We start from the raw sequence: 12,059 nt of genomic DNA, 5'->3' as shown, positions 1-12,059 counted from the left end.
GAAAAAAAGATTCAGATGAATATCCTTTGCTGAAAAAATAACTGTTAATAACTATAAAAAGAAAATGGTTCACATTTTAATTCCATGAAAGATATATTCTAAATGTGAATAAAAATCATTTGATATAGTTCAAATATAAAAGCAATCTATATATATAAAAGCCTAAGCAACTGTTACGACCGAATGGCTGGAACAACTGGTCGACCAGTCACTATGACGTGCACTGACAACCAGGGGGCAGACACTCAATGCAGGAGCTGCCCCCTGGTGGTCAGTGCGCTCCCACAGCCAACCTCCTGTGGCTGGCCAACCTTTCGCAGCCCCTCCCCGCAGCTGGCCGCCCCTCCTGCCCATAGGCCTCAATCCCAGCCAGGCCGAGGGACCCCACCCATGCACACATTTGTGCACCAGGCCTCTAGTAAATGAATAAAACTTCGCTAATTATCTTCATTACAGTAGAGCCTGAGATTGGCAAATTATGGCCAAACTAGGGGCAGATGCCTGTTTTTGTAAATAAAGTTTTATTGGAACACTTGTTTTCATCTCTATGGCTGATTTTGTGCTATGATGGCAGAGTTGAATATTTGTGATTGAGACTATCTGGCCTGCAGAGCGAAAATATTTACCATCTGGCCTTCAACAGAAAAGTTTGTGGATTCCTGTACTAGACAATCCAACAATAGGGTTTGTGTAAAAAGTGTAGTTTACTTTTCTATAATAAAAAGTGGCTAAATATATAATTATCACCAATTTGTAACAGCATAAATATGCTAGGAACTTTGCTTTACCGTGAAGGTTTTCTTTCTTCAACAAAGAATTGAGTTGGTTCATAGAGTTGAAGATGAGAATGGACTCTACACATGCTCTGTATCGCCCTGAATGCTCAGTGTCGATGTTCAGCCCCAGGCTTTGAACTCCTTGGCCGGTCTCTATCCCGTCCAGGAGTGGAAGCTCATGGGGAAGAAAACTGGTAACTATGCTGTGAAGAGTCGGCTCCTTAGAATCCGGATCTAGTAACCAGCATGCCACCTGAAAGGATAGCAATCAGGACGTTTTCTTGATTGATTTTTTTCAAAGACATTTCTGCACACTTAAGTTAAAAGGGGGGAAAAGAGAGCTCATTTTCACTTAATACTTATTCAGAGGTCTTCCCAGGAAAGGAGAAAAAAAGAATAATAGTACCAGGACTCATTTTTGGTACCAATAAGAGCAGTGACCTTCAAAGAAGGAAAACATGCTTTTTCCATTACTGTAATGTTCCTGCTGACCTAGTTCTTAAGTAGACTTAAACCCAGTGCCTCTCAGCTAGCTGAAACCATGTTTCTGAAAAAGCAGATGGACTTTTCTCCACTAAGGCTGATATTGGCTAAGCTACTATAATAAAGATGGGCCTATATAGTTTCAGATTTATTTCATTCTCTCTTAACATCGGAAGAAGTGAGACATAAAGGTTTTATCACTAAAAGTCCAAATCCATTGTTTTAGAAAGCCTTTGGCTTTCCCCTCAGGATGAAGACCTGTTACCATGACCATCCAATTGGTCATTTGATTGCTATTTTTAGCTTCCCAGTGAGACTAGAAGACCTGTAGTTGCTAACACTACATCTGGGAGATCAAAACTGGATTTAGAAAAAGGAAATCTAGGCCCTGTTCATAATTCTGACAATTACCATATGGCTCAATTACTTCTTTTGTAGGTTAAGAATATAGTTTGGGGGAGGGGGGTGTTGAAATATTCTGAATTAAAATATATAAATATCATCTTTGTCCCCAGTCTCCATATGTAAAAATTAAATAAGACATGGAACCTTAGGATCTTCATAACTTTGTTCCAGGGAGATGCCACAAGACAAAAGAAGAATTTTATAGGTCTGGATGAAGTCATAGATGATAACAGAACGTTCTTTATCTGATTCCCTTGGAAAGCAGGATTTAAGGTGCCACATTCTGTCTTTCACAGTCAGGTTTGGATCCAGAGGAGGTGGGGCCAAACTGGCACTAATTTCTTAAAAGAAAAAAAAAAATCTTAAGGCGAAAACCACATACATTCACATGAAACAGCAATCTATAATGCAAAGGCTGAAAAAGACTCAAAGTCTAGTTCCATGCAACCAATAATTCAGCATGACCTTATAAAGGTCACCTTGGCTATGTAGATGAAGTGCTTCATAATCTAAAAAATTACGGTATACCTGGGCAGAGTGGCTCAGTTGGTTGGGCACTGTCCTGTGCACTAAAGGGTTGCCAGTTTGATTCCCAGTCAGGGTTGTGAGTTTGATACCTGGTCCAGGTGAGAGCATGAGAGCGGAAGCCAACTCTACCACATCGAGATGTTTCTCTCTCTCTCTCTTTCTCTGTCTTTGTCTCTCTCTCTCCCTCCCCCCTTTTTCCCTCCCTCCCTCCCTCCCCCTTTTATTCCCTCCCTCCCTCCCTCCTTTCTTCTCTCTAGCATGTCCTCAGGTAAGGATTAAAATATATAAATAAATAAATAAATAAATAAATAAATAAATAAATAAATAAATAAATATTATGGTTTAGACTAGGTGATTTATAATGCTCTATTTAGGTGGGAGAAAATTCTAAATATCAAGATTATTTTTTTTTAAAATTGTAGCTTTAGTAACTACTCATCCTAACATATTTTCCTGCAAAACAACTGAAAATATTTCATGCTTACTCAGGAACAAACATTATATGGCATCCTTTAAAATGCTCCCTCATTAATTTTGCTCCTGTCTAGAACCAATCCAGCAATGATAATCACAACCATAATCCAGAACATATCTTTTCAATTCCAAAGACTTCTCTAAGGCTGTGCAATTCAACTACTGTAGATGTCTTGCTCATCACTGCCTCTAGATGAGCTCCAGACCCAGTCAAAAGGCTGAAAGAAGTCTGAAAAGAAATGCCATGATCCAATCATCAAAAGCAAACCCTAAGGTGTCGAGGGAGTTCCTGCTGCTCCACTACCCCCAAGAAGAAAACACAGTATTAAATAGTCCCATGTGACAAGCAGCGGGGAGGAAGGGTAGTATTTCCTAAAACATTCATTCTAACTAATATATGAAATCATGTACACACTAGCCACTATCCAAAAAAATTTTTTTAATCCTAAAAGTAAATTCTAGGTAAATATCAGGAAATTATTCCCAACAAACAAGTCATTACCTGATAGAAGCTACATTAAAATTATACGGTAACTTTGCCAACTAGTGATTACTTACCAGAATGCTTTTGTTCCTTCTGCAAGGAAATATAATAGGCATCTCTTCCACCCCAGCATACTGCCAGTCCAACCACCAAGATGTCATCACAACCTTTAACAGGAAATCCATCTCTAATAGGAGTTTCCTGAGGGGAGCTAACTAAGTAAATAAAAAATGAAATAGTTAAAAACCTCTAAAAATAAAACCACTAAACTGAACATTAAAACACTGATAATAAAAATCAATATTTGACAGGCAAAATTTCCAGATTCTTAAAGCATTCTTTGGATAGTCATTTTAGGTATACGTAAAATCTTTGTAGGCTTACTATCAAGTTGTTAAGTTATTATTAAGATAACTGTCACTAAGAAAAATCTCAGTCCCATCTCAGCCTATTTTACATATAAATGTGAAAAAAATTCTTACCTTGCTTAAACCTACCACCAATAGTTGCACTTGTAGATGTCAAATTACTGTTCTTTTCACAAGCCAGTGAGATGGAAAATCGCTTTTTGCACTGCCACTCCTTAATGAATGTTTGAAAGAGAGTTTGGTCACTTGCTACATCAATTATGGCCAAGCTTTCTGCACTGCATGAGGCTGGAGTTAACTGCAATCCATCCTGTGATAACTGCAGTGAAAAACTTGTGTCTCTAATGGGACTGTCATCTTTTACATCATTTTTACTCTCTGGACTTAAATCATGGTTAATATCTGAAGGTGAGCCAAGTAAATAATTTTCACCAAGTTCTAAAACACTATTTTTCTGAAGTTTCACAGAAGATGTTCCAAGAATACCTGGAAATGACAACTTAGCAGCAGATGCTGGGATGGGTGTAGGAGGAATGAGTCCATTATCATCAACTATACCGATTTCTTTACAAGGCAAGAGCAATGGGGTGTCACCATGAACAGCATTGTTCTCTAGTGTCTCAATCTTGCTTTTTACTTCAATATTAGGAAAGAATGAAATTCCCTGCTCCAAATTTAAAACCACTTCTTGTTTGTCATTTAACTCTGTATTTTTTCCTTTTAAACTAGATGAGTTTATAGTGGTTAGTTTTATCTTTTCATTTTCTAGAGGACTGGATACTTTATCTAAAATCCTTTGCAGTCCTGGACTTAAATCAAACGATGCTCCTGACCATATGAATGAATTATTTTGCTTTGTCTCAGTAAATTTGGATTTTTGAGACTTTTCATCTTTATCTCCTTCAGTTACTTCTCTTTGGGGATAATCATTACCAACTGGATCACTTAGTTCTAATGCCCCCAAAGATACTGCAGCATTATGTTTATCTTGGACAGGAAATATATCTACATTGTCCAAAGCTTCCACCATCTGAGCAGAATCCATTTCTGAAAATACAACAGACTCATCATTGAAACAAGTCAACTGCTGCTGATTATCTTGTTGCTCATCCATATTTGGTTTCATTGGGTCCTCTGGTTGTAGATGCAGAGAATCACTGAAATGGTCTGACATCACTTCAGAAGGCAAGGGTTCTTTCACGCTTATGTCAGGGGGTTGCTCTTTTATTAGGTAGTCTTCACTGAAACTGTCAAAGAGTAAACTGTCACTCAAATTCAAACTTGTTTCAGGGACTGGCAGACATTCTACTTCTACACCAGTGGACGTTCTCTTTTGAGGTATAACTGGTTTCATAGCTTCTTGTGTTTGAAAACCTTCAAGAAAACTATTTAATTGGGAGTCAGTAACAGAAAGTTCATTTGCTTTCAAACAAGGGCCATTTTCCTTCAATAATATTGGTGAATGAAAAAGTGGGCTTTCTGGAGTCACGATATTAACCTCATGTGAACCAGCGCTTTGTTTTATAGTATCTACAGTGTTAGGTTCCAAATGGTCTATATTTATCACTCCTGGAGAATGCTGTTCACCAGGGAAGGCAGTGTGAATCTCATTCTGAATAGAGCTTGAATTCCGTTTGTTTAGGCTCTTCTGCATTATGTCTGTTGCCAGGTTAGTGTCCTTTGCTCCTTGTTTGACATTTTCAGTTGTCATCTGTTGTATAATTTTCTCTGACTGAGAATCCAGGTAGAAACTATCTTCAAAATCACAAGGAACTAATCCTAAGACAGAAACACAATTATTTTTAGTTTCTTTTGCTGCATAAGCATCTGTTTCTTCTTGTATTCTAGAGGTATTTGGAAAGTTCTCCTGCTGGCCTCCAGATTTACCAAATGCTCCAGCTGGTGGATGTACTCCATTGGGTATCTCAGTGCTGCTTATATTATCTCCGGATACCTGAAGATTATTTGATTTCTTTTCCTCCGCATTAAAATTTATACTTTTACATTTGATAATAGCATTTGAGTCTCTATTCATATGATTACAAGCTATTTGCTTCTCTAGTATTCTTTTCTGTTTGGTATAAATGTTTGTCTGTTTATCAGACTGCTTCTCCGGGGACTGATTAATTGGATTGGTATCACGGTGTTTAACACAAATATTTTGGTTTTTTGAATCACTTTGTATTAGCACTTTGTCTATTTTTTCTGCCTCAACAGGAGCTAATCCTCTTCCATTTTCACTAACCACACTAGTGGGTCGACAAGTCTCCTTTTTACTCTTGGATCCTGTGATAAAATGTTCCATAAGAATATCATTAGTTATTGTTTTGTTCCTTGAACAATTTTGTTCTGGTTGTGATGGGAATGATGCTTTGTTATGTTTTCCCTCAGTACATAAAGATGCATTTTTAGCAAGTGGCCCTGGACTCCTAAATTCCACATTCTTCTCATCTGAGGTAAATGAATCTTCACAATGAATAAGACTCAGCTGTTTTTGAAAATCAATTTTACACATCCCAGTGTCTTTCACAGGGCTACTGTCTCTGGATCGTTTGAGATGCTTACAACGTTTCCAAGATTGAAAGGTTGTGTTCATCTTTTCTAGACTAAGATTCAAAGCTTCTTTTTTTGTTTTCTCAGATGAGACAGTCTGAATGACTTTCTTAGTGCTTGTTTCTCCCTCATTCAAAGAGGTTTCTAGCTTCTCTTTACTTACATTCAAATAAGCCCGTTTTCTTCCTCTGGAAATTGAATGTACCCGACATTCTTGTTTTCCATCCTGATACTGATAATAAAAGGAATTTTTATGCTCTCTACCTTTATCTAAATCTTTCACTGTATTTGGTGATTCCTTAACAGAAGAATCACCAAATATTGTGTTACTTTTTTTCTTTGATGTTAATCTTTCATAAGACCTCTTAGTTTGGAGTATAAATTTATGCTCCTTTTCTTCTGACTCACTGCTGGTCAATGAGTATGTATCAGAATTTAAAGGGGAATGTGGATTCCATTGCACTCCCATTTCAATTAAGTCCTGCTGTAGAATCATTTTGGCTTCTTCCACGATAAGGGCTGCTGCTTCCCTTTCAGTTAAGCCTTTTTTACCAGTCACCCAAATAGTTCGCATATTCCGACGTTCTTCAACGGCTTCCTCTTCCTCATCCACTGCCTTTCGGGCACTAGGAAGGGGATATGAAGAGAAATAAATTAATGCATTGATTCTTTCATACAACAAATATTTATCAAGCATCAGCTGTCCTACGAATGGAAGAAACAGCACTGCCCAGCTGGTGTGACTCAGTAGTTGAGTGTAAAGTTATGAACCACAAGGTCACAGTTCAATTCCCAGTCAGGGCACATGCCCAAGTTGTGGGCTCAATCCCCAGTAGGAGGTGTGCAGAAGCAGCTGGTCAATAATTCTCTCTCATCATTGATGTTTCTAGCTCTCTCTCCCTCTCCCTTCCTCTCTGTAATCAATAAAAACATGTGTGTGTGTTTTTAAAAGAAGAAATAGCACTGAACAACAGGGAAATATATTTGCTCTCATAGAGCTCACATTCTAGTTGGGGAAATCAGAAAACGAACAAATGTTAAAATAAGTCTATGTCAACTGATGATAAGAGTTGTGTACAAAAATGAAACACCAGGGCGGGATCGGTGATACTGCAATTTTTAAATAGCATAACCAGGGAAGGCCTAAGACAGATTCTTTAAATAAAACTTTAAAAAGTGAGCATCATAAAACTTGCATTGAAAACAAATCCTCTACATAATACAAACTCTGGACAAAATGTTAAAGGGACTGTGGAGTGACCAAAAGAAGGTAGAAACCAGAAAAGAGTTGAGACTAGAAGAAACAAATGGCAGTGGTTAAACTGTCACACTTTTCACCTGAAGGCAGGCTTCAGTCAGGACCATGAAGGTAACTTGGATAAAAACCTGGAGTTTTGATTCAATTAGACAACAGAAATCAATTAGAAGTATAAAAATTGTTAAGGAAGACATAAAATATCTCCATTTGTACATGATATGACTGTATATCTAAAAATCCTAGAGAAATCAATGATAGAAGTAACTCAAACAAGAATTAAAAAAATAACAGGATAACAATATACAAGAATCAACAGCCTCCATATACTCAAATAATAACCATATAGAAGAGATCATAGACACAACCCAATTAAAACAATAAAGGTTAAATGAAAACAAATTTAACAAGAAATGTATAAAACCCTTATGAGGGAGACCTGGAAACTCCTGAAAAGCTGTCTGTGGAAATCTTTTTTTAAAATCCTCAATATCACAACGATATCAAATGCAAAGAAATTACCTACCTGTGGATAGGATGACTCAACATTATAAAGGAGTCAGTTGTAAGTTAAATTTCAATCGAACCCCAATAAAATATCAACAGACACTTCAAATTTCACATGGGCAAACATGCAAAAGTAGACAGGAAAATATTGAAAAACTATGAGAGGGAGGTTGCCCTACCAGACATTAAAACATACTATAAAGGCTTTTCATTAAGAGCACTGTATGGCTGCCCTAGCCGCTTTGGCTCAGTGGATAGAGCGGGACATCCCGGGTTTGGTTCCAGTCAAGGGCATGTACTTTGTTGCAGGCTCCCAGGCCTGGTCAGGAGCATGCGGGAGGCAAAAAGTCCCAAATCCATAAGAAATACAAGAAAAAGATATAACCAGATAATCTATAAAGATATTTTTAAGTGTTTCTCTCACATCAATGTTTCTCTGTCCCTCTTAAACTCTCTCTAAATTCAATGAAAAAATATCCTCGGGTGAGGATTTAAAAAAAAGAGCACGATATTGTTCATGAATTGACAAAAAGATAGTAAATTTTAAAAAATCCAGAAATAGACCTAATTACATATGGACATTTAGTATATGATGAAGGTGGCATTTCAAATCACTGGGACCAAGACAAACATTTTTATAAATGGGAAATAGGTAAATCCAGACCACATTACATACAAAATTAAATTCTAAATGTATCAGGAATCTAAATTCAAATTTAAAATACAAGAAAATGTGTGAATTCCTCTTTAATCTCACTGTATAGGAAAGCTTTCCAACTATGACATTCAGAATCAAAAAAGAAAAAAATATATAAAAATAAATAAATCAATAGAAAAATAATAAAACTCTGTATTGGGTATAACGATGTAACAAAAGTCAAAAGACAACTGATAAATTTTGAGAAAATACTTGCAATATTCATATCAAATAAAGGGTTAAGAACCATAATCAATTTTTTTAAATGTATTTTATTGCTTTTTACAGAGAGGAAGGGAGATGAAGAGGGATAGAGTTAGAAACATCGATGAGAGAGAAACATTGATCAGCTGCCTCCTGCACACCCCCTACTGGGGATGTGCCCACAACCAAGGTACATGCCCTTGACCAGAATCAAACCTGGGACCCTTCAGTCCGCAGGCCGATGCTCTATCCACTGAGCCAAACCGGTTAGGGCCATAATCAATTTTTAAGACATTCTTTAAAAAGGAGAGAAAAAAAGACCCAAATCCATAAGAAATATGAGAAAAAGATATAACCAGATAACCTATAAAGATATTTATTTTTAAATGATCCTAAAACATGAAAAGATATGATACTCTCTTGTCATTGATGTTTCCATTTCTCTCTCCCTTCCTCTCTGAAATCAATCCTATATAATAAAAGGTTAATATGCAAATTGACCCTAAAGGCTGAATGACGTGCTGTGATGCGTACTGACAACCAGGGGGCAGACACTCAACACAGGAGCTGCCCCCTGGTGGTCAGTGCACTCCCACAGGGGGAGCTCCGCTCAGCCACAAGCTGGGCTGATGGCTGTGAGCACAGCAGTGGTGGTGGGAGCCTCTCCCACCTCCTTAGTAGCACTAAGGATGTCCAACTGACAGGGAGCGGGCCTCCAGGGGAGTGGGTCTAAGCCATCAGTTGGACATCCCCCGAGGGCTCCCGGACTGCAAGAGGGCGCAGGTCGAGCTGAGGGACCCCCCCCCACCAGTGCATGAATTTTTGTGCACTGGGCATCTAGTAAAAATATATTTTAAAAACATATATATATATATATATATATATATATATATATATATATATATATATATATAAAATTTATGTTTATGTTTATGTTTATGTTTATGTTTATGTTTATATTTATATTTATATTTATATTTATATTTATATTTATATTTATATTTATATTTATATTTATATTATTTATATTTATATATATGCCTAAACCAGCAGTCTGACATCCTTAGCACTGCAGCAGAGGCTGGAGAGGATCCTGCCGCTGCCACTGCACTAGCCAGCCATGAGCCCGGCTTCTGGCTAAGCAGCACCCCCGTGGGAGCACACTGACCTCCAAGGGGCAGCTCCTGCACTGAGCGGGATTGGACCGAAACCAGCTCTCAGACATCCCCTGAGGGGTCCCGGATTGTGAGAGGGTGCAGGCCAGGCTGAGGGATCTCACCAGTGCATGATCAGGGCCAGGGAGAGATGCAGGAGGTTGGCCAGCCAGGGAGGGACTGCGGGAAGGCTCCAGGGCATGTCCAACCCGTCTCACTCAGTCCCGATTGGCCAGACTCCAGCTGCAAGCTAACCTACTGGTCAGAACATCTGCCCCCTAGTGGTCAGTGCACGTCACAGAGAGCAGTTGAGCGGTCTTAGCATTCATTAGCATATTATGCTTTGATTAGTTGAATGGATGACCAGACAACTGGACACTTAGCATATTAAGCTTTTATTATATAGGATATACATTTTTTTATTGATTTCAGAGAGGAAAGGAGGGGGAGGGAGAAAGAGAAACATCGATCAGAGAGAAACACTGATCAGCTGCCTCTTGCATGCCCGCTACTGGGGATTGAGCCTGCAACCGAGGCATGTGCTTTGACCAGAATCAAACCCAGGACCCTTCAGTCTGCAGGCTAACGCTCTATCTGCTGAGCCAAACCAGCCAGAGTGCCAAGACTTTTTTACCCTCTAATTCCAAATAACTCTTCAGTCTTTTTTTTTCATGACCTTGATATTTTTGAAAAGTACTAGCCAATAACTTTGTAGAATGTCTCTCAATTCAGGCTTGTCTGATATTTGCTTTTTATTAAATTCATGTTAGACATTTTTGATAAAGAACACTTCAGGAGCAATGTCTCTCTCAGTGTGTCACATGAAAAGGCATGATCTAGATGTGTCACTAATTTTGGAGACGCACAGCCATGACAATAACAGCCTTAGGATAATAAGAAGTTATTCTGCCCAGCCTGTGTGGCTTAGTGGTTGAGCGTCGACCCATAAACTAAGGAAGTCACCATTTGATTCCCTGTCAGGGCATATGCCTGGGTTGTGGGCTCAATCCCCTGTAGGGGCATGCAGGAGGCAGCTGATCAATGTTTCTCTCTCATCGATGTTTCTATTTCTCTCTCCCTCTCCCTTCCTCTCAGAAATCAATAAAAATATATTAAAAAATACAATAAAATAATTTTTAAAAAAATGATTCTAAAATGTGTTAAACAATATTTTCCAGTTAAATTTTTTTAAATGAGTGCTGCCTTCTGATGACCCCTAGGAAGGGTCATGTATGATGTATGGCATATGGTTACCACAGAGACATTCCACATCTAAACTTGTTTACCTCAGGAACTAACAGTACATACTCCTAAACAAGTATGTATATACCCAAAGATTCTGTAAAAATCAGAGGCTCCAGAGGAGAACAACACTTTTACAAGAAGGTTTTAAACCATACTCCAAATAGACTTTGGCCAGAGATACACCCCAAAGTGACAAAATCACACATCAGTTGCTCTTCTGGTCTGGGTCAGAGGAGTGGCCCCAGGCCCACAGTTCCACTGAGTACTGCCCTAGTGGGGACTCTACAGGGGCCTGGGTTGTGTTCCTCCCAGGGTTATGTTCTAAAGCTCCAGACAATTCCATCCTTCGAAATCTAGGTAGAGGTAGCTATGCCCCTATAGCCATGCTGGGTGCAGCGCATGGGGCACCTAGTCCCACAGGAGCCATACCTGGGGGTGCAGTGGAAGGCAGAGAGCAGAGTCACAATGTGAGGTGGCACAGGGGGCAGCAAGGCTGCTCCTTTAAATATGCCCTATCCTTTCTCATGCATATTACAAGTTTCAGAGCCTGTATCAGGCCTAAACGGAGTGTGAGGAAAGAAATACTAAACTGGAAATGAGACTGATGCTTTTATAAATTTTGAACAAATTCTTAATAGCTGAAAATAAAACTCTTAAACCTATAAACTCCTAAATATCAATAGGATCTGGCTGAGGTTTTATACAAGAGTGAGTTCAAAAAACAGTGGTTGAGAAATTACTTAAGCTATTCCTTGATTATATATACACTGAGTGGCCAGATTATTATGACCGGCCAGATTATTATGACTACCCCATCAGTACAATGAAGTGAATTAATTATGCAAATAATAGTAATAATAAAACCTTGAGAGTATTTGCTTAGAAAGTTTACAATATTCAGTATTTTTTGGAAGTGTCAATGAAGT

The 12,059-nt window shown here is 38.5% G+C and overlaps 1 protein-coding gene across 2 annotated transcripts in view; it reads right to left on the bottom strand.

Annotated features, from left to right (window-relative positions):
* Positions 1–12,059, bottom strand: part of POLQ (DNA polymerase theta) — a 98,879-nt gene that overhangs the window by 44,496 nt on the left and 42,324 nt on the right. For both annotated transcript variants that reach the window (XM_059687715.1, XM_059687716.1), the window contains exons 16-19: positions 3,633–6,697; positions 3,225–3,365; positions 1,809–2,005; positions 789–1,029 (exon numbers count right to left, since the gene is read on the bottom strand). In XM_059687715.1, coding sequence (XP_059543698.1) covers positions 789–1,029; positions 1,809–2,005; positions 3,225–3,365; positions 3,633–6,697 — 3,644 coding nt within the window. The remainder of the gene's footprint in view (positions 1–788; positions 1,030–1,808; positions 2,006–3,224; positions 3,366–3,632; positions 6,698–12,059) is intronic.

The sequence above is a fragment of the Myotis daubentonii genome, chromosome 3 (assembly GCF_963259705.1).
Source record: "Myotis daubentonii chromosome 3, mMyoDau2.1, whole genome shotgun sequence".
Lineage (NCBI taxonomy): Eukaryota > Metazoa > Chordata > Mammalia > Chiroptera > Vespertilionidae > Myotis > Myotis daubentonii.
The sequence above is the reverse complement of the archived record's forward strand: the minus strand, read 5'-3'. Positions and strand labels throughout refer to the sequence as shown.